This window comes from Limanda limanda, chromosome 16 (assembly GCF_963576545.1).
Source record: "Limanda limanda chromosome 16, fLimLim1.1, whole genome shotgun sequence".
In the NCBI taxonomy this organism is placed as follows: Eukaryota; Metazoa; Chordata; class Actinopteri; order Pleuronectiformes; family Pleuronectidae; genus Limanda; species Limanda limanda.
The window spans coordinates 12,355,323-12,377,178 of NC_083651.1; the positions used below are offsets into that span (position 1 = coordinate 12,355,323).

Consider the following 21,856-nt stretch of genomic DNA (forward strand, 5'->3'; position numbering starts at 1 on the left):
TTTTAGTAACATTTCCTACGAAATTTTGAGGAGGGCAATGACATTTTATTCCAGACGTGCACGTATCTAAGTGTTTAAATGAGGAAACGTTAAACATATTCAATGAAGCACAAACTTAAAAACCTGTGCATTTAAAGCAAAAATGTAGGATAATAACAAATGAATACAGTGAATCAGCTGAATGACTGAGAGGATCAATATGGATGAAACAGAAAATATCTGATTAATGCACCAACTATTAAGGAATACAAAAAACTCCATCACTGATACATATCCTTAAAATTTGAAGATGATTCCTACGAGGTTTTAAATCTGTAAATAAAAAAGCAGTAAAGACTCATCATTACACAGTAGAAGAGCAATTCTTGACGTGGCTGTGATAATATGCCTTTATAATATGAGGATTCAAACATTTCACACTGTGGAGTTTCTGTGGTTTTTCTACCACAGTTCCTGCCCCGGCGTTCTTCATCTCCATCATTTGAATCTATCGTCTCACCTCTCATCCTCCTCTCTTACAGGTGTATGCGTGGGGCTACAACAACTGTGGTCAGGTGGGCTCAGGCTCCACAGCGAACCAGCCCACCCCCCGCAGAGTCTCCAGCTGCCTGCAGAACAAGGTGGCTGTCAGTGTCGTCTGTGGTCAGACCTCGTCTCTGGCAGTGGTGGACAATGGAGAGGTGATTTCCTGGTTCACAATTGATGTATAAAAGTTGTTTTCCAATAAAATCCAGCCAAAGAAACCTTGTATGGTCTCTTCCTGTCCCTGCAGGTGTACGGTACGCTATAATGGGAACGGTCAACTGGGACACAACGGGAACCAGTTCACTCCCTGTCGACTTGTGGCTTTGCAGGGTTTATGTGTGCAACAGGTTTGAAATTACAAACACAAAAACATACTTTTATGAATCTCTTGGTACACATGGACACTGAGATCTGATATAACACATTATTATCAATACACAATGAACAGTTCAGACCTGTTCAGTAAGATTAAGATTAAGATACATTTATTGGTCCCAAACACATGCAAAGACATGCACAAGCACACTCATGCAAGGAGGGAAATTTAACCTCTGCTTTTAACCCATCTGGTGCAGGACACACAGAGCAGTGGGCAGCCATGTACGGCGCCCGGGGAGCAGATGTTGGGGGAGTAAGGTGCCTTGCTCAGGGGCACTAGACAGGGTAGGGAGAATCCTCTTGGATTTTTGGTTAGATCAATCCATGTTCGTCTTTTTGTTGTTTCTCAGTGGAGTCGAACCTCAACTCAAGTTGAGATATTTAGCATCTTATTTATTCATCATTTAGATCACGTTGAGGGAATTTCGACAAAATTGGCACAAGCATTCACACACCAGCATATTTTCAGTTTAAGGCTGTAACAGTTTTAGTAAGAAATTTGTTCCAGACTAAAGACAGAACCCTCTTTCATCCTCCATGCAAAGAAACCAGACATCTGGACTCAACTTTGCAAACTGGATACAGAAAATGAACACAAACAAAGCTAAATACTCGGCTGTAAACTGCCGCATTATTGACGCTAGTTTGGTTTGAGTTGTATAAATGAGGGATGTAGATACAATTACCTTTTGGAAACAGGTTGTGAGATATTCAAAAATACACAGATCTACATAAAACCCAATACAGAAAAAAAATCCAGTCATGATCAAATCATTATTGTGGGTCAGTATATATATATAGAATATACAGTAACATCTCCTCAAATAGGTTATCATCTAAAGAAATATATACATACAATCTTTTTAAGGAAAATCAATAAAACTTTACATAATGCAGTTAATAATTTGTTTTAAAAATATCAAAGTTCATAATTTTAAATGCATAAGAAGGAAAAGTTTAAGTAAGCGGACGGCCTCATCTGCTCAGTGCTGAGATGACCTGTTGCATGGCGGCTGCTGCCTTCATCAGCTCCTGCTGTTTCCGTTGTAACTCTGCAAAAACAATATATTGTTATTTATTAACATTAGATTTATAGAAAGAAAGTAGATCAGTGCTTTACGCCTCCTTTACTATTAAACAAGTTGTTTTTCAGATGCAGTGTCGTCTGCCACATCGTTGAGTCAACGCTAATAAATCCTGTGTGTGGTTATTTATAGACGTCTGTAAGCTGGTCCCATATTTTTACATTTAATCCTTCACCACCTCTCCTCCACTTGGCTCAATGATGAATAATCTGCCTTTTATTTCCTCGTTTCAAACATTTTGTCTATGAAATGTTTATTAGTGAAAAAAACCAGCACAACTTCCCAGAGCTGATAGTAACACATTTTATTTACGTTCATAGTCTGTCTGATGAAAAAAATATTGAAACAACTCATCAAACATCAAAATGTTAAGGTTTAATTTTCCTGATTCTAATCGAATAATTGTCTCATCATTACAACTCTGTGTGCTGCCCATAATGTTTTGATATTTTCACTGTTTTCCCAGGGAATAATTCATGGCTCTCGATGAAACAAATCAAGCATATTTAGGAAATTGAAATCTATGAGTGGGTGAAATTTGGTTTCATCGAGAGCCATGAAGGTACCAGCCTCACTTTCTCTAGAGTAACAATGTTAAAAAGTCCACCTCACCTTTCTGCTGCTTGGCCACAATCTCCTCCAGCTTCCCAGAAGCCGCCATCACTTTTAGCGCATGATTGCAATCTGTGGAAAGAAGAGAGAGTCTAAACCAATACTGCAGGATTAAAAACATAAATAAACCAGGTTATCCCAGGAACTCTTACCGTCCTCACTGGCCTGGTCTGACTGAATTCTGCCGGCAATATCATTCATCTCATTAATGAAATCTGTGAAAACGGCCTGAGTGCATCCTGCAGCGTTGCAGCTTTTCCAGAAGCTCTGGGAGTCGATGCTGGGCTCCGGGTCCGAGGGAGGATCCAAAGGATGCGGTGGAGAGGAGACGCAGATGGTTTCAGGTGGAGCCTTGGAAATGGACGAGCTGGTGCAGGGAGGAGAGCCAGGAGGACTGAGGGGTTTGGATTTGTCAGCAGAGGGAGGGGAACCAGTGGAGCTTTGCTTTGGGACGGAGGGTCCACCAGTGTTTCGATCAGGACTGGACCCTGAGATGAGAGAGAGAGAGAGAGAGAGAGAGAGAGAGAGAGAGAGAGAGAGAGAGAGAGAGAGAGAGAGAGAGAGAGAGAGAGAGAGAGAGAGAGAGAGAGAGACAGCTGTTTGCTCCTAACTCTGAATGGAAGTGATGATTTCTACTATAAGTGTTTGGCCTGGCTCAGGTTTAACCCTTTGAAAAACACATACAGATAATGAATACCATAGAACTCCTTTTATAATATAGTTTGAGAATCAGAAGTGAAAATAAACACAATTAAATAAATCTAGGAATTAACAATTATTGTTTTAAGATAACTGTAACGGTGCAGCCACAGAATACAGTCATACTTGACGATTCCTATAAAATGTATCATTTGACTGCATTTCATACAAATTTAAGAGGAATACATACCTTCATCTTTCTTTCCCTCCTCCTCCTCCTCCTCTTCCTCCTCCTCCTCTTTAATCACTTGGGTACATTTCACTACCATCGCTGGAGGAGTGAGATCCGAACTCTGTGAAGGTGACATGCACATCCGAAAAGGAAACAGCAGACTCTCCGAATCATTCTGAGACCAAGCAAACGTGATCTTGTGTCACAGCGGTGATGATATAAACCAAATTATCAATCACACGTGAAAACATGTTGTATATAGATTATGTGACTAAATGATCCCTGCAGCTGATTCATTCAAATGATCTTAAAGAAGCAAAAGACTAAATCTAATTGTGCACTTAATTATAAATTAGGAAAACTTGTATTTGTCCTTGTATTATTTGTTTTCTGTTTATTTTATTATTATCTTTATTATTACCATCATGATTTATTTGTTATTTTCTTCCTTCACACACTGTGTCCTGCTACCTATCTAGTAGCAAATCTCCATACTATCTGTATTTCTATGTTTATGCACTAATTGGCGAATAAAGGGGGAAAAATGAAAGAAATTCGGTAAACTGTCAAATGTAGAAAATAACCAAAAGATGAGAATGTATACCTGTTCAAAACACACACCAAACTTTTATGCACAGGAGCAACTCACTGAATTCATGGTTGATTCATCTTCATCTGTATTTGTCCCCCTGTTCTCATCCTCCAGTTGATTTCCTACGGTGAGTTTACAAATCAATTGTGTTCAGCATCATGTTTCCATTGTACAGTCGGTAATATAATCTGAATGTGAGGGTTTACCTGGGGGAGACTGTGAGGGACCGTCCTGTCTGTGAAGGCAGAAGAATCGTCAAGGAATTATCCTCCACTGTCATTTTCATATTTTATAGACCAGCGGAGAGAGAAACTGTGCATGGTGATGTAATCAGCAGCTGTTGTTGTGTCTCAGTCTTACCTGACAAACTGAAGCACAGTGAAGAGGAGAAGAACGACAGAGAAGAGGGATATAAGTTTATTAAACATCTCAAATGATGATATTAGCGATCAAAAATAATGAATACAGAGGCTTCGACCTACTTGCTGCTCTGGAACAGAGTTGGCACTTTCTTCTATGTCCGACTCTAAAGGGGCAAACAAATCAATATCTGCAGAAAACAGGGAAACATATAGATCAGTATGTGATTCAAGAGTGATACACACACACACACACACACACACACACACACACACACCAACAAAGGTTTCACTCTCTTATGTGAGTTCACCTGAGTCTGAAGAAGTTTCAGTGGCTGTGAACGTCTGGCCTTTAGCTTGACGTTTCGAAGGGCTCTCCTCCAGCCTGCGACAGAGAGATCACATGTAAAACGTCGTGGTGGCAAGAAACTACAGGATGTAAGTGTAAAGGAAAATTGACAGATCAAATATATTGAATGAAACTACATTTAACCTCTATTAAGTTTGTACTTATTAAGGAGTATCTACCATTTTGAATTTAATTAAAAAGCCCAGTTGAGTACCACAGATATGAAGAAATATCTGAGTCTCAGAATCACCTAAACTTATAATTGAAGATAAAGTGCAGTAGCTGAGAAGAGAATAATTTTTTGAAGGGCAACAAAAATAGCATTAAATGAGCTACCATAATTGAGACAAATTATTAAAAGGTTCAGTGTGTGGAATTGAATGACATCTAGTGGTGAAGTTGCATGTTGCAGCTGAATACTCTCACCTCACCCTTCTCTTACACCCTTCTTCTCAAACATTAGAGAACCTGTAGGAGCCTTCAGTTTTCATAAAAACTCAAAAGGTGTTTAGTTTGTCCAGTCTGGGCTACTGTAAAAAACATGGTGGCCTCCGTAGAGAGGAGCCGCTCCTCATGTAAATATATAGTATTCAAATATAAAGGGCCCATTCTAGGGTAAAGAAAACAACAATTTACAATTTAAATGATTAGTGAAAACATCACTAGGATTATTTTATGTTCAATTCTTGCCAATAGATCCCTTTCACCCAAATCTTACACACTGGACCTTTAAGACCTAGTACATAATATTTACTTATACACAAATCGCAGAAACCTCCTCTTAATAATATCTGAAAGCAGGAGATTATACAGATTCTACACCTTGAAGGTTAAGGGATGCAAGTTGGGACAAACTTACTCGTCTCGACACAACCGTCTCTGCGTCACACACAAAAGCAGAGTGGTTAAAATCCCAGAGTCATTCGGAATTGAAACAGTATTAAAAGGATTTATTTGAAGTGATCATAAATAATGTGTGAACCTTGACAGGCAAGCGTGTCGGAGCGCAGGGCAGTTTTGAGGCGCTGCTGGAAACCGACGGTCCGGCTGCTGTAGAATCGTCTGTCAGGTAGAAAGTCGTTTCAGCTGTGAGGCTAAAAACTGAAACACCTTAGAACAGAAGATGTGAGACTCTCCGAGCAGAACTTACCATCACCGTTCCTCTGATATGACGAAGGAGCGTGTTTGTCACAATAGCACCTGAAAACACACGGTGATGACAGCATGATCAATGAGAGCAGAACAAATATTGACTTATCAACTTATTGAGGAAGATGTTTGTTTAACTCACATGACGACGCCCTGAGACAAACTATCCAGGCCGATGTTTCCTTCTTTCTTCTCACAGGTGAGACAGCGAACCTTGATGAGAATAAACATGGAGGCCATTACTTATATCAAACAGAGTCTGACACATGATGTAATGTTCAATACTGAAATATTGAAATTTCACCAAAGGAATATTACTTGGGAGTGTATCTCCAGATGATTAACAGTTGATCGGTCAAGGTCAACACACATATTGTCAGAAAATAACCTTTTCAAAGATATCTCCGCAAATAATAGATCTAAATCTGAAATAATTTCTCAACATATGATGTTCGAGGATAAGTGACGTCATGAAAAAGTAACTAGGAAGTCAGTATATATAACGTCACACATTTATCGAGTTATCTGAATTCTATAGGACTGACACATGACCTAAAACTTACATAGATCAAACAACTTACATAGATCAAAAAAAAGGTGAGTCACTCTCAGGGGTTCGGCAGGGCTCAAGACGCACACAGTATAGCCGGGTTCACACTAGCATTGTCGGCCTTCAAAATTGGCTGCCGAGAATTTCGCAACACACAATTTTTCTTTCGCCGTGTTAGATTACAAATATTTAGTTGCTTAGTAAAAATGTGTTACACAAAATAAATTCAGCCCACTTGCATTATTTGTGACGTCCCCTTGGCCATCATTGGCTGCAGCTGATCACGACCCACTGCTTAGCTTTGATATCTGTGCTGCAGGGAACTTGGTGCGCTCAGTGGTCAATTCTAGTAAGGCACCGGCAAAACTAAAGGAACACTTCCTAAAGCTGCATGGAGATTGGAAATACAAGAACACAACGCTCACTGAATTCAACTGGAAGAGAGCCAGATTCGATGAAAAGGCTACTCTGCCTGTGCTCGGCATTTACCCATCGACAAACCGATCCTCACAGCATCGTACGAAGTTGCGTACCTGATCGCAAAAGCAGGGCAAATCACACACCATTGGTGAAACACTCGTAAAACCAGCTGCTTTCCCAAATTCCTCTTTCAGATGACACTATAAGCAGCAGAATAGACGACATGAGCGTTGACATCTTGGCTCAAGTAGTTTCAAATCAACAAAAACCTTTCCTCCAAAACTGGCAGAAGTATTAAAAATTGTAGGTGAATCTGTGAACTACGTGCAAAATAGTGCTGTGAAGCTCTTCAAAGAGCTGTGTAAGGAAATGGGCTCTGAGTTCAAAGTACTTCTGTACCATTCTAACGTTCGGTGGTTATCCCGGGGAAAGGTTCTGAATCGTGTTTTTGCCATGCGTGTGGAATTAGCCCTGTTTTTGCGAGAGTACGAACATTGTCACGCAGATTAAGAAAAGGAACAGACTTTGTCGCGAAAATGATATGAGAGTGGCACTTGCCAAGGTGAAGCCGCGCATTTCTGAACTTGTATCTGGAAGGCAACAGCAAAAGTCACATTGATTTGCAGTAAATATTCATTGAGTTATGTTTTTGTGTGAAATTCAAATTTTGTTCTTTGAACACAGTGATTTTGTGTGCAACTGATCATACAACAAAATATATACCTATATTTTTAAGAAATCCTATTTTTTTTTTCCAATTACGAAGGGTTCGGTGAATGCACTGCTGAAGCTTGCAGGGTTCAGTACCTCCAATGAGGTTAAGAACCACTGGTATAGTAATAATAGTCATTCCGTATAGGACACAAAATGTGTATAAATCCTCCTCTGAAGATAGTCCCCAACAAATGTACTATTTCCTCCTACTTATATGAAATTATCTTTAATTACATTTTTGAACATTTCTTTTTTTTTTGGGTGTTTTGTGGTTTTAACTGATGTGTGTTCTGTCATTGTATCTGATCCGTTACTTTATCAGTCAAACCTTAGTTGATCCAGCTCCATTGGGATTGTTGGAGGTTCCAGGTTCTGATGAGTTGGAGTTGGACTCCTTTGTCAAACCATTGCTTTGTGTGTCTGGGATAAAGAAAAACACTTGTGTCAAACATGTTCACATGAAAAACCGAAGGAGTACAAATTAAAAGATACTCACTCACTCTGTTTTTGTTGGTGTTGGAAGCAGTACAACCTGGTACGTTAAGACACATACATGTAGTTTAATATAAATGATCAGTTATTCAAATAAACTTGCAACCTGCAGTACAGGCGTCTTCAGAACACAGGAAGGATTTTTTTAGGTAAACATGTGTTGAACTGACCCATAACTCCCTTTGACCTGATCTTCAATGTCCTTCGCCCCCTCCTCAAATGCACAGGGGTAGTGGTAGGACCTCTTGCAGCTTTTGACCTCACACCCGGCAGTGGCGCCCCTTTTCTTACATTTGTTGCATCGCTGAAGCAAACAAATTAGTGGCAAGAGTAAAAAAATAATAAAACAGCCTCAATCACACGTACAGTGGGTCAGACTGGTTCTGACGTGAAGATGTGAGTCAAATTTACCAGTTTCCTTCCTCGTGTGACCTCCTTCAGCACATCCTCTACGGAGAAACCGAACAGGTCGTCAAACTGAGGGGAATCCCGACAATAAATACCAGAGGAAAACAACTGTAAAAACAGAAATGGCACGAGTGAGGAGAAATGTGTCGGGCAATGACATTTTAATTCAGACGTGCACATATCTAAGTGTTTAAATGAGGAAACGTTAAACATATTCAATGAAGCACAAACTTAAAAGCGTGCGCATTAAAAGCAGAAATGTAGGATAATAACAAATGAATGCAGTAAATCAGCTGAATGACTGAAAGGATCAAATCTGGATGAAACAGAAATATCTGATTAAATATGTGTGAATTCGAAAGTGTTTAACACTTAATCCACAGCCACTCAACCAGGGCCGGCCCTGGCAATGTTGGCGCCCTAGGCGGGGTTTCAGAATGGCGCCCCCCCCAACATACACACGCAAATTGTCATGCATCCCCAAGAACTTTTGGACTGTATACAGATGCACACACAGACAAAATTGTAAGCTATAAAAAATAATAAAAATATATAATAAAAATATAAAAAAGTCTGAACTCAGCTGTACTGACAGCATATCATGTCATGTCGACAAAAATAAACATTAATGATGAATTGGGGTGATTCTACCTCTATATTGTTCTTTCTTCTCCTCCCCTACTTTGCTGCGCTTTCTGAATCGTGCACCTGATAATTTAATCCTTTTTTGACTCATCTTCAACTCTTACCACAGTCTAACACGCCTCCCCACACACACACACAAGAGAGTATGTGCTTGTGTGTTTCTGTCTGTTTAGACACAACTGACAAATGTGTGGATTAAGCAGTGTTTGGCAAGTTACTGAAAATTAGTAATTAGTAACAGTTACTAGTCACTTCTTTTAAAAGTAATTGATTTACCCCACCAGTTACTGTATATCAAAAGTAATTAGTTACTAGGGAAAGTAACTTTTAAGTTACCTTTATGTCTGCTTTTTAAATGTAATGAATATGAACAGTACTGAACAGTCAAACACAATACATATATTTTTTAGACCTATTTATTGTAATCAACAGGGCAACAGGCCCATTTGTGGGTCATTTGGTACCGGGCCGCACAGAAAGAATAAATATTTTACATGTTTTCTGTTTTATCTATTATCCGGTAGTTTTTCAAAATAAAACCGTTTTATTTTGAAAAATTACCGGATCCTCTGCGTTATGACTCATGCTTTATGCATGTCAAGACGCTCGTCTCGGTCACGTCACTTTTTCGCTGACCACAAACCAGCACGGTATTTGTCGGACCCATTTGTCAACAAACCAGGTGAATCCAGCAGGTCTGTTTAAGAAAAAGATCAGCTGCCCGAGATCACAAATGACGGCGGCCCTTAAAGTATGTTTGAGAAAACAACTCTGCCGGTGTCCTGGATTAAAGTCACGGCAGAATACCCTGAGATCGCCACAACAGCACTTACAACACTGTTGCCATTTCCGACATCATATCTGTAATGACATGATAGATCGTTTGAAATATATCAATTTTCAGTGTGTTTTCCAGCCCGATTTGCTCGCAGCGAGCGAAAAAAATAGAACAGACCCCGGAACCCTCGCTGCAGATCGCGAGCCGGCCGCGGCGCTGCCCGCAGCTTCCCGGCACAACGCTGCCGGTGCGAACAGCCCAATTATTTAACATGGGCGCGGAAAGGAAGCGGACAGCTTTCGTGGCGCCTCGCTGCGCTTCTATCTCCGGTGCGTCCCCGGGTTTAGAAGATGATGTTGTGATGTGAATGTTTTGGTTTATATTGCATGTGTCACGTCATGATAAATCAGTCCCTTGTGCCGCCCTCTCGGCATTTTGCGCCCTAGGCAACCGCCTACTTCGCCTATGCCAGGAGCCGCCCCTGCACTCAACCATAAGATCAGGAAAAATAATTAAGCCAATCCTGGAGTGGATTATTTGGGGTTTATGAAGATATACCGATTATTAAGGAATACAAACAATTCTGTCACTGATATATATCCCCAAAGATTTGACAATAATTCCTATGAGGTTTTGACTCATCATTACACAGTAGAAGAGCAATTCTTGAAGTGGCTGTGAAACACACGTCTGACCTCTGACCTTTATAAAATGAGGATTCAAGCACTTGATAATTCACATACTGTGGAGTTCCTGCCCCGACATGAACTCAGCCCTGGTCCATTCTCATGTTCTCTGCGGTCACACTCGAGTTCAACTTCAGCTTTTTTTCTGATAACAATAATAATTCATCTGTGATAAGAGTCAAATGAAGTATCTGTATAAATGCAGGTTGTTACCAAACAGTTCTGATGAGCAGCGACTTCATCTTTGATGGATAAAGCTCCGGTGGTCGTCGTCTCCTCGGAGCGTTTGCAGAGGACACAGGACACGACAGGAACCAGACTCATTTCTCCTCAGAAGATTATTATTAATAGTATTAGTATAATTATAATTATACAGTTATCCAAGCTGCAGGGTTCGGCAGCCACTTCCTGCTGTGATCTTTCGCAACCTTTATTTTCGGGGGCGGGTTGCCAGGTTGGTAAAAAACAAACAGTGGGACATCCCCCCATCGAGCTCCCACATTCAGTTTGACTCGTTCCGCAGTGGATGATATAATCCTTGATTTCAGCTCATGTCAAATCAAATACAAAATAAATGTTAGTTTTTTTCATGGCAGTGAAATATATTGGGTAAACATATTTGAAAAAGGAAGTAGTTAAAATGATGGGACTATGCAAACCTGGCAACTCAAATGGACAGTTTCACTTTCATTTCTCGTCTAATATAAGTGACTGTTTCTCTTTCATCTTTGACACTGTGTATGAAATCTATTCACATTAATGTTCCAAAATAATGTGTCCTTTATTTAAACCACAAAAAAATGATTTATTCTTGGGCTTTAAACGAGCCAAAGACGAGACATAAGAGTCAAACTTGCGAAATTAGACACGAACACATAGTAATTGTATTATCACAAGTTGTTTATATATAAAAACCTTTGCAGGACACGTCACAAAGTAGTGACATCACCAAACTTCATGTACAATATATCATCTCATCAGTAACAAACAATTCATGACAGATGCACATTAATAAACAATATCTACATTCAGAACATAATCCCTCCACTGGGAATAAGTTAGCACTATACAGTGATTTCTGATTCTGATTATTCACATGGAGAAACATCTTTAATCTGCAGCGAACATGAAAACCCACAGAGAAAATTAAGAAAAGAGCTCGGACACAAAAGTTCAGACAGCTGGTGGCTGTCAATGAAAATGGACAGACGAAAAAGAGTAAGAAAGGAAAAGAGATTGGAGTAAATCAAAAATTTACTAATTATATTTGGGCATTTTCGTCTCTTACAAATAAATAAAAGTACAAATAAGCAGGACATAGAGGTGATTAGACTAAACAAGCTGTAACAGTAAAGGTGGGAATGTAAACAACAACGTCAGCCACGTCAAATCCCTCATCTTGAACGAGACACTGATAGATGCATTAACTGAGATCAGTCCTGCTGGCCCATTCATACATCTATTACATTACACTCACACAGACCCTGCATGGAAAATAAAATGAACAGACAAGTGTGTGTATAGAGGAAGAATACGACACTAAGAGTTTACCGGATGTGACCTATTTCCGTATCTTCACTGTACAATGACACCACAGTCAGATCTGTGGTGATATAAATACAGCTTGCTGTGGAAACGTTAGTAAACGCTTATGAGTACTGATGTTGGCGTTACAGCACGGACACGGGAAGCGGTTCAGCGACGGAGGAAGTGCGGAGGAGTTCAGGGTTTGATGTCGGAGAGGCTGGCGTAGGTCTCGCTGCAGCTGGACGACGCGCTGATGTTTCCAGAGCCGCTGCCTTCTGTTCAAAACACAGGGATGAGAGAGGGATGTTTACACGTCGCACACTTGCAAAGTGACTACGTGTCGACGTCGCACACGGTTTATTTACCCGAGCTGGTGAGAGACTGACAAGACTTGGACTTTGTGATGAGGGTGATAAGATTAGCAGAAGCGATCCAGCCCTCCTTAGAGGTGCTCAGATTACGAACAAACCTGCAAACACACACACACACACACACACACGTGTTATTATAGTAGTACTACTTATGACTCCGCCAAAGAGGCTGTGTTTTCACCCCCATCTGATTGTTAGTGGCTTTTATGCTGCTAACAAACAGCTATACAGCTATACTGCTATGTTATATGTTATATATTATATGTTATATGGTATGTTCTTTTTTTATTTTGTAAAGCCCGTCTACTAAGTAGATGTTGCCTGCCAGGTCACAAGATCACACTTAATAGGTACTTACTTCACATATATTCATATTATTTAATTTAATATTCCCTACTCCTTCACCCTGTAAACTGCTGCTTAATTTTACTATGTTATACGTTATATGTTATATGTTATATGTTATATGGTATGTCAATTTTGAAAATTTTTGTAAAGCCCGTCTACTTTGTAGATACTGCCTGCCATGTCCCAAGAATTTCACTGCTCCAATGACGCTATCATTGGTGCATGTGACAATAAACTTTGATTTGATTTGATTTGATTTATGTTTATTTCTAAACAGGATTACGCAAAAACTACTTTATGGATTACCATGGAACTTTGTGAGAATGGGTCAGGAAAGCTGTGGATACAGACCAGGGGGAAGATCCAGGAATTTAAATCACTTTCCTAAACATTGCAACATAGTTTTTTTTTGTACATTTAATTAACTGATATCTATGAGTGTGCGTAATTTGGCGCAGCTTGATTGAAATAACGGGACTGTTGGGCCTTGGCAGAGGAACGTGCTCTACTGAGTGTCTTTCTTGTGTTTATTTCTGATTGGCAGCAGAAAGGCTGTGTTCTCACCACTGTCCATCATCTCCCTCTCTGACCAGCTCCACCATGTCTCCACTCTTCACTGGGAGCTCTTGAGCGCCGCCGTTCTCGTAGTCGACCATCACCGTGTATTTCCCAGCACTCTGCTCATGGACGAGATGAGAAGTCGACACGGATACACACTCAAATTAGAAAAAGATAAAGAGTTACGCTAACACATTAGACATGACATTATTTTGTGCAAATATTGGATAAACGGTTTGACTCAAATCCTGAGTCACCTTGAAACCTACACGAAGCGATTATTTATACTAACAAACTTTATTAATATAGCACTTTTCAAAATACAGTCATAAAATGCTTAATTAATTAATTTGATTGAGTAAAATTAAAAAGCAAACTTTGTATCAAATAATTTTTCCAGCAAAAGCAGACTGATATCCTTATTGTTCTGATCTACCAGCTCATGAACATGGCTGAGCATTTAGTAAGAAGCCAATTGGTTTTCTGCTGCCCCCAAGTGGTCAAAAGGAAAATTGCACCTGAGCCACACAAGATGCACAAAGAAATCCAAAGTTCCTTTTGTCATCTAAGACATTGCATTGATATATATTTGTACCATGGACACTTCACTTACCCTTAAATAAAGCCACTTTGATTAATACAGAGACAGGTTGACACTCTTATCTCACACAGTAACTCACCAGCTTCTTGCTGCTGTCGTCCTCGTGGTCAGAGTTAAGAGGTTCCTCTGTGCTGGAATATCCGTCATTCTCCTCGGAGGCATCTAACGACAGGGAAGCTTTGTTCCAGCCTGAGGAGAGAAGGGCAACAGCAGTGTTTAGTTTACAGCAGCATCAAACTGCTCTCAGACATGTGAGAGACCTGCAGAGAGGAATCTAAGGGAAAGGAAGAACCGCTTGAAGCTCTTTTGAACAGAGAAGGTAGAAGAGCTAATCCCGTGAATATCAACATCACACAAGCAGACCCCAAAAAACTGTACCACCGGAGAGAGGGACATGCAGTTCAACTATTAAACTCCAAACAAAGTTATAAAGTGGCAGGCGACCATTTCTCTATACCCGTTGCCCGACAGAAACATGGAGCAAGCAGACGAGCAAAGAGAAAAGATGGTCTGGCCTATAAATCATTTAGAGTCGTGAAACAATTGACCCAACAAAGAGCCAGTGTGAGACAGCTGGAGTCGGTGTACCTCTCCACTTTGTCTGTAAGAGACAAGAAGTGCTGCGCCACCTGGCCCTGCTCAGGTGGAGGGGGGGAGGACCTGCATCTGAGGGACAGGAAGCAACACAGCCAGTCACTGGGCGAGCAGCAGCAGCTACAGCCAATCGGACTCATCAGTGCTATAGAGAGCTCGGCTGTGCTCAGGTATTGAGAATCAACAGCTGAATGGACAGGGAGCGAACGCACGTGTTGCTGAAGTGGCTGACGAACCTTTGAAGCCGAATGGCGTCGGGTCACTCTGGCGTTTTGTCTTGTGGTCGAGGCTCGTCGGAGATCCTGACGCGCAGCAGGGGAAAGGAGAAACAAGGATCGATGTTGAGGCACAAAAGAAACACTGAGCAAGAATGAAGAGAACATTTACACTTCTAATGAGGACACACAGTAAGGTTAGAGGGGGTGAGGGAAAACAAATACAGACTTGGGCCTCCAGACTAGCGTTTTACATTTGAAATGTTTTGTAACAGCGGTACACCCTGGAAACCCTGTATTCTTTAACCGCTTCGTTCACCGCCACTCCTCTCTCCTATCTGCTTCACTGTCCGTGTGTCAGTGTGTGAGGGGGGGGGGACATGAGCCTGTGTGTGTGTAAACTCTGCAGAGGAGATGAGATGAGGAAGCGACACGACTCAATCAAACACAGAGACACACCAGTTTAATGTGAGACGCACCGGTGCGAGGTGCAGGAGAGGATGTGACATGTCAGATATGAAGTTGACGGTGGCCTGCCGTTACCTTTCTGAGCTTTGAGGTTACTGAAACCTTGCAAAGTAAAGCGCTTTTTAGCCGCAGCAGCTCTGTCTGAGGTCGGGCTTGTGGCAGCCTCGTCTGACCCGGAGGGAAAAAGACAAGAAGACAGCACAGACACAGAGAAGGAAGTGAAAATGCAGAAAAGCAATGAAGAGGAGAATTTAATGTTTTTGGGGGACAGGACAGAAGACAAAGGGTTAATAGTTTTAAGAGGGGAAGCAAAGAGGAGCAGTGATAAGTGTAGTTTATAATATGTGTGCACAGCAAATGCGCACTCAGATTTGTTGAAAGACAAAAGAGAAAGAAAGGTTACAACTGTCTTCACTGCACTTCTTACCTTTTCCTGTGGGCTTTGGTGAGGAGGAGGAGGAGTTGACGTCAGGGCTGCAGGGCTCAGCTTTCTTCTCCTCTCCCTTCTTAAAGCTCCTCTGACCCGTCTTGAACGGACTGTGGGCGAAAAAAGAGAAAGTGGAGCGTCAGAAACCAGTCCCTGGAAAGACTCATAATCCAAACTGAAGAGAATAATGGAGGCGAGATGTTCCTGACTCACCTGTGACTTATTGTTCCACTGGATGCAGGAGGGGTCTGGACAACCTGATCTGGTGCCTTCTGTTGGCTGGCTACTCACACAGAGGGAGGGACACAAGGGTCTATAATCAGCACAACTAAATAATAATGCTCCAGTTTCTGCTTCAGATTTATATGAACTAAATATGAAACTGACTCTGGTGTCATTTAAACTTTAAAAAAGTTTCTGTACCTCTGCACGCCTCCAGCTGTGTTGTCAGAACCTTCCTGATCTCATTCACCCAAGTGGTTTTTACTTCAGTTGTTGGTGCCTGAAAAAGAAGATTTAAATTTTGAAAAAGGCTCTGAGATAAACAGCCAAATACAATATTGTTTCAATAAAATACAATGTACCTAAAGGATAATCCCTGGGTTGATTTTTTTGTCAACAAATTCCATAAAGGTAGTAATTTCCTGAATAGCTTAACACATTACTAAAAAAATACTGAATGGAAGATGTGTTGGAGATGATCTTAGATTAGATTAATTAAATGCATTTATGCATCAGAACAGAAATGAGAGATTGACTCAAAATAAACAAACATAGATGGGTTTTTAGTAGATTTTGGAAAACAAAGAGTCTTGGTGGTATTTTTTCATTTGATTATTTAGAAATTCAGAAAAGAGTAGATTTTCTCCCGACTATTCGTCTCTTTGTGTTGACATACCTGAACAATATAAACCTCTTCTCTTGAGTTGCACCAGATTTCAAACTTCTTGTTGTCTCCCTTTGCATTCTCAGTGATGCCCACAGCGCTCATCTGTTAAAAGAGAAAACACTGATGAGTACAGGAGAGAAATCCAACAGAGTTCACAACATTCCTGCTGCGGAGGTGCTCACATTCAGAGACTGCTTGAAGCTGTACGACGGAGCTTTCTCATAGCCCTCTCCATTCTCCTCCCTCCTCTTGCAGAAGAGCAGGGTTTTCTGGTGGAGGAACAGGTGCCTCTGCATGGGCTTGAAACGGGCCAGATCCTTGACCTTGGCGTGACCTTTCTTGTGCTCCGTCCACACGCTGAACGACCCCTGCATCAGCAGCTTCCCCAGCTCACTCAGGTTACCCTGAGAAAGGGAAGAATGCTGTTAGATGGAGCTGATTGACATCACACTAATTCCTTCTTTAAATGACAACCATGCCAGTAATCCAATGAGTTTGTGAGCATCACAGGACTCCACATGTCACACACACGTCACACACACACCATGACCGTTTTTCATTTGACGTCAGTGACCTGTTTGACGCATCTTCTCTTATTTATTCGCTTGTATCCTATTCAACGTCTTACCTCATATCCGGTGATGGCGATGAGGTGCATGGAGTCATTGACGGCCTTCAGGATGCCCAGGATGGAGGTCAGCGCCTCCTGCAGGTCATCTGTCCCCTCACAGCCCTTACTGTACTTCAGCATTTCCTGTAGTTAGCAGGACATGAACAAGCAGCTCAGAACAAGGACTGAAAAACCTGAAGTTCCTCTGAAAACACAGATTAAGCCCCAGGACAGTGCTGTACCTTCAGTAGTAGCTGATATTTGGTAATCCTCTGAACCGGCTTCAGCAGATAAGAATCTAAACCCAGTTTATGCTCCAGCTTTTTCTGACACTCCTGATGCAATTAAACAGAACAGGACAATGTTACATAAGACGCACAAATTATAATTAGGTGTGAACCACAATGTTTAAGAGTCTGTTCACCTGGAAGAAGGCACAGTCTGAGCACTGCCTCCAGAGGCTTTCAGAGCGAGGCTTGTTGTGACAGTACTTCTCATAGATCTGCAGATCTGTCATCTGAGGGACGAAGGGCAAATTATTTCTGTTCAAGACACGTCACCAGCATCTGGATTCACATCTGGAGATGTGCTGAGGACACGATAATGAACTCACCCTCTCTATAAAACACCTTCCAACCAGCTCAGGGCAGTCGGTGTACTGCTCCAGCTCGCGCAGAAACGTCCTGGAAACAACAAAATGATGAAGGAGAACAGATGAGAAAGTGAGAGACAAAGAGACAAAAGAATAAAGAAGATTATCGATTTAAAATGCTGATTAGCTGTGATGGCCGACAAAGTGTCAAGTCACAGTGCAGGTATCATCAATGACAGCCAGATGGCGCTCTTTCACCTCTTGTGGAAGTGGTAAATCTCAGGCATGTTGCCAAACAGAACCTCCTTTTTGTTCTGCAGGGGAGCGGGCATGAGGATGATCATGGCGGGATTATCCATCTCTGAGGCATATCCCTGTAACACACACAGCAGTTAATAAATCATGAAACTGCAGGCACAGGTAAAGTCAGACTGTGAATCCTCCTGTGGAGTGAATACTAACCTGCAACACACAGAGCAGCTCCTCCACATAGGCTCTCTCAGTTTCCAGCAGCTCGTTCATAACATGCCTGAAAATAGAAGGAGGACAGAGGGTGAGACGGACAGAAAGAGGGATCACATAAAGCAGTAGGTGGACGTGTAGCTCTGTAGATAATGAGACGCGTGTCCACACAGTCCATCTGCTGTGTAATTTGATAACAGACGAACGAGCGCCGGCTGAACAACCCCTCACTTCCTGAGAACAGCCAGGTTCTCCTCCTCCTCGGACAGAGAGGCATGTCGGCTGTTACTGTCTCCGTTCTGCAGTTGGCCATTTCCCTGAGAGAGAACCATAATGTAGAATTCAGCATGAAAAGACACAGACAATGCAAACTTTCAGAGCATGTAGAGCAGACACAACAGAAAACTCAACACTCACTTTCTCACAGTTGTTCCCAGTGTCTGTCTCTGAGGAATTTTTCTCCTGCTGTGCTCTGTGAGCTAAAAGATGAGGAAACAGTCATTAAATGAGACAGGCTTGTCAATAGATATTTCAAGTTTTTGGATGGCACATATTTTGTGGTTAAATGTAATGTATAAATAGAAAAACATTTGAGTGAGAAGATACAATGGAAGTATTTTTTTAAATTGTATATAACCTGCATTCAATTATTTTTTGATGCTGGCACTGTCAGATAAATTATGCTGTAAACATCTTGAGATTAGCAAAATGTAATATGCAAGAAATATTTTATTTTGTATTGTTTGGCTTTAAAGTTTATATTCAAATTTAAATCGCAACAAAATACTGTTTACAAACTTTACAGGGCTTTATTGTGCTGATAAACTCAGCAGATATAACTCAGATCACATTGTATTTTCTTGTATCTACCAATAGCAGACAATAAAAACAAAGTAATTTTAGGCGGCACAATATACGTGGGTAAATCTTTACTCAGAGAAAAAAGTAACATATGGGAAGACTACTACTTATATATACGTATAAGGTTTTGAAGAAGTAACTATACTTCTGCTCTGAAGTTTTCTACAAATGTTCAAAAAGTAAACCAAGATGTTTCACCCTTATTAGAATTTCCTAATAAAATGACCAGCAAAATAAAACCTATCTTTTCTTGTTAGAGAATTTCCTTTTTGAGTTTGTTAAATTGTTATTATATTTTTGATTAAAAAACCTCACTATCTCTTAAATGCTGAGAATCAAGATATTTTCCATATATTTTCAAGGCTGATAATACAGGGTTGTTGCATAGTTGCAATTGCATTACGGTCAGGCAAAGAATAATGAACAAAAAAGATTGCACAGTGTAAAATCCAAGTTCCATGTGTGGCTGTGTGGAGACTGACCAGGTGAGCTGAGAGGGGATTTGATGAAGGCCTCCGGTCTGGGAGCTACCGGCTGCACCGGCCTGGTTTGTTTGGCTGCCAGCTTCTTCAGGCTCACCCTCCTCTTGTCGAACATCTCCTGCATGGACGCCTGCTTCTGGGAAATCCTCTCCACTCGGTCCTGACACACAGGAAGTCATCACAACTCTACATCAATATCTGATTGATTAGGTCATTTATCTTTAAGCAGGTCATTTAAAGACAACATGTAAATTAGCATCAATAAAGAATGATTGTAGCTTTGATCAGTAACAATGGTCAAACCTATTTATGATAATTCAATCATGTTGTTATACAGTGACAGAGACATGGGTGTTGTTTGGCTCTTCTACCTTGAACTGCTGGTTGAGCACAGCATCATATTCCTTCCAGACGGTTTCCAGGTCTGTCAGCTGGTTCGGGCCTGCGTTTTCCAGATACCGCTCCAGCTCTTGCAGTGCTAACTCAGCTCCCTCGTGTGATTGACACTTGTCGACCGGCTGAGACGCCAGCAGGTATATACCGTCATCAACCCATTTACAGGCCTGAGGAGGACAGAAGAGGAGGAATCAGAAAAAAAAAACAACTAAAAAAGAAGAGGTAACAACACAAATCTTGGGTTTTCTTTCTCACCCTCTGCAAACAGTGATGCAGCTCCATGGCTTTGAGGAGATGATCCTTCTTGGCCTTCAGGCTGCTGCTCACGCTCTCACTGATTGCTCTGAGCTCGCTGCATTTGGGCTGAATGGAGTCTTCAGCATAGTGGGAGTTCTCGATGAGTTTGTCGCCCTCACGAGACAAAGCTGTGGCTCGGTCCAGCACCTCCTGTGGAGCGGTGAGGTGAGATAGTTAAATCCAACATCAAGGATCGAACTTTTGAATTTGTTTTCCTACAAACTTTAAAACTTTATTTCATTTTTTCCAAATTTTATTCCATTATGTATTCCCCAAATTCCTTTTTTTTATATTGCTGATGAAAAAAATCTTTTGAAAAGACTATGCAGTTCCTTTAAAAAATGAAATTATGGTTATTTTTTTGTATTGCTAGATATATATAGCAATTATAATGATTATAAATAAGTGGTCATGCAATTCTTTTATTTCACAAATATACAATTTTCTTTTCAGATCACGATCAAAATCAGAATTAAAATATTTTATATATTTGTAACTTTAAATTTAAAAGACTGCAAAGCCTTGGCAAATTTCATTTTCTCACAGATTATTGCACCTTTATCGCATCTTTCCAGACGTATCAATGAGTTGGAGCAAACTTTAAAGTGGTATTACAAACTTATTTCTGTATAATTTGATAACATTATGACAAAAAGTCGTCCAGAAAATCAGTGTTATAAATATATTGGTTATATCAGATACTGGATATATGAGAGTGATTTATTTCTAAGATTCAAACAGAATTGAGAATGTAGTAAACCCATTATGCAGATATTATTCAGCAATTCATGTCATGGTTGGCCCAAGCTCTGATAGTGTGTGTGTGTGTGTGTGTGTGTGTGTGTGTGTGTGTGTGTGTGTGTGTGTGTGTGTGTGTGTGTGTGTGTGTGTGTGTGTGTGTGTGTGTGTGTGTGGGTGTGGCGGGGGGTGGGGGTGGGGGGGTGTTACTTACACAGACTTTCTCCTCATAACTTGTGAGTTCACAGACGACGTGCTCATCGTGAGCTTGGCTGATTCCGACCTCAGAGAAGGCTGCAAGCTTCTCAGACACCTGATCCAGCAGAGCCCTCAACTGCAGCAGGAACACCACAGTCAGTGTTCAGGTTCAGAAAAGAGATGGTGTTGACTGACGTAGAGTACAGAGGATTCTCTGCTCACCTCTTTGTAGTTGTGCTCAAAGTGGCGCAGTTTGAGACATTGCTCCAACTTGGTCTGATGTCGCACCCAGAACTCATCGAAAGCCCTTTCTGTCTCGTCCAGCTGAGACAGCAGTCTGACAGAGGAGCGGAGAAAGAGACAGAGATGAAGATGGATGGTAAAAAAAGAACAGGCAGCAAACACAGCGGGGGACAGGGAGGGGGGTGAATAAAGAACTAAATGCAGGGACGATGCTCACTGAGGTGCTTGGATATTTTTGTCTGAGTGTTTTTGCATGTGCGTGGTTGTACAACTAATGCTTGTTGACAAGAGACTCAGTGCCTGGACTGTGCTCAAAATACTGACTGACCACAAAGAACACAGCAACTGAAACTATTAGTGACTCTA

At 41.1% G+C, this 21,856-nt stretch overlaps 2 protein-coding genes across 6 annotated transcripts in view; both read right to left on the reverse strand.

The window, feature by feature from the left end:
• Positions 1 to 1,275: 1,275 nt before the first annotated feature.
• phf11 (PHD finger protein 11) lies at positions 1,276 to 11,030 on the reverse strand. Its single transcript, XM_061089112.1, has 18 exons — positions 10,827 to 11,030; positions 8,508 to 8,612; positions 8,267 to 8,400; positions 8,105 to 8,136; positions 7,933 to 8,024; positions 6,063 to 6,133; positions 5,922 to 5,971; positions 5,754 to 5,833; positions 5,631 to 5,650; positions 4,734 to 4,807; positions 4,546 to 4,613; positions 4,424 to 4,431; positions 4,270 to 4,298; positions 4,121 to 4,185; positions 3,490 to 3,646; positions 2,753 to 3,088; positions 2,601 to 2,672; positions 1,276 to 1,955 (listed from the first exon to the last, which is right to left on the reverse strand). The coding sequence occupies exons 1-18, from the start codon at positions 10,935 to 10,937 to the stop codon at positions 1,879 to 1,881; spliced, it is 1,581 nt and encodes a 526-aa protein (XP_060945095.1). The 5' UTR covers positions 10,938 to 11,030; the 3' UTR covers positions 1,276 to 1,878.
• Positions 11,031 to 11,495: 465 nt separating this feature from the next.
• Positions 11,496 to 21,856, reverse strand: part of LOC133021339 (guanine nucleotide exchange factor DBS-like) — a 36,421-nt gene continuing 26,060 nt past the window's right edge. For 2 of the 5 annotated variants that reach the window (XM_061088136.1, XM_061088135.1), the window contains exons 9-32: positions 21,470 to 21,584; positions 21,264 to 21,383; positions 20,270 to 20,461; positions 19,990 to 20,181; positions 19,619 to 19,778; positions 18,693 to 18,754; positions 18,507 to 18,592; positions 18,276 to 18,342; positions 18,072 to 18,187; positions 17,835 to 17,904; positions 17,646 to 17,738; positions 17,464 to 17,556; positions 17,240 to 17,365; positions 16,794 to 17,015; positions 16,621 to 16,713; positions 16,146 to 16,224; positions 15,936 to 16,005; positions 15,723 to 15,832; positions 14,825 to 14,914; positions 14,607 to 14,684; positions 14,098 to 14,207; positions 13,424 to 13,536; positions 12,506 to 12,609; positions 11,496 to 12,415 (exon numbers count right to left, since the gene is read on the reverse strand). In XM_061088136.1, the coding sequence (XP_060944119.1) occupies positions 12,336 to 12,415; positions 12,506 to 12,609; positions 13,424 to 13,536; positions 14,098 to 14,207; positions 14,607 to 14,684; positions 14,825 to 14,914; positions 15,723 to 15,832; positions 15,936 to 16,005; positions 16,146 to 16,224; positions 16,621 to 16,713; positions 16,794 to 17,015; positions 17,240 to 17,365; positions 17,464 to 17,556; positions 17,646 to 17,738; positions 17,835 to 17,904; positions 18,072 to 18,187; positions 18,276 to 18,342; positions 18,507 to 18,592; positions 18,693 to 18,754; positions 19,619 to 19,778; positions 19,990 to 20,181; positions 20,270 to 20,461; positions 21,264 to 21,383; positions 21,470 to 21,584 (2,641 nt within the window). In that variant the 3' untranslated portion in view covers positions 11,496 to 12,335. Of the gene's footprint in view, positions 12,416 to 12,505; positions 12,610 to 13,423; positions 13,537 to 14,097; positions 14,208 to 14,606; positions 14,685 to 14,824; positions 14,951 to 15,325; positions 15,464 to 15,722; positions 15,833 to 15,935; positions 16,006 to 16,145; positions 16,225 to 16,620; positions 16,714 to 16,793; positions 17,016 to 17,239; positions 17,366 to 17,463; positions 17,557 to 17,645; positions 17,739 to 17,834; positions 17,905 to 18,071; positions 18,188 to 18,275; positions 18,343 to 18,506; positions 18,593 to 18,692; positions 18,755 to 19,618; positions 19,779 to 19,989; positions 20,182 to 20,269; positions 20,462 to 21,263; positions 21,384 to 21,469; positions 21,585 to 21,856 lie in introns of all 5 variants that reach the window. The other 3 variants (XM_061088138.1, XM_061088134.1, XM_061088137.1) reach the window with 3 other exon arrangements.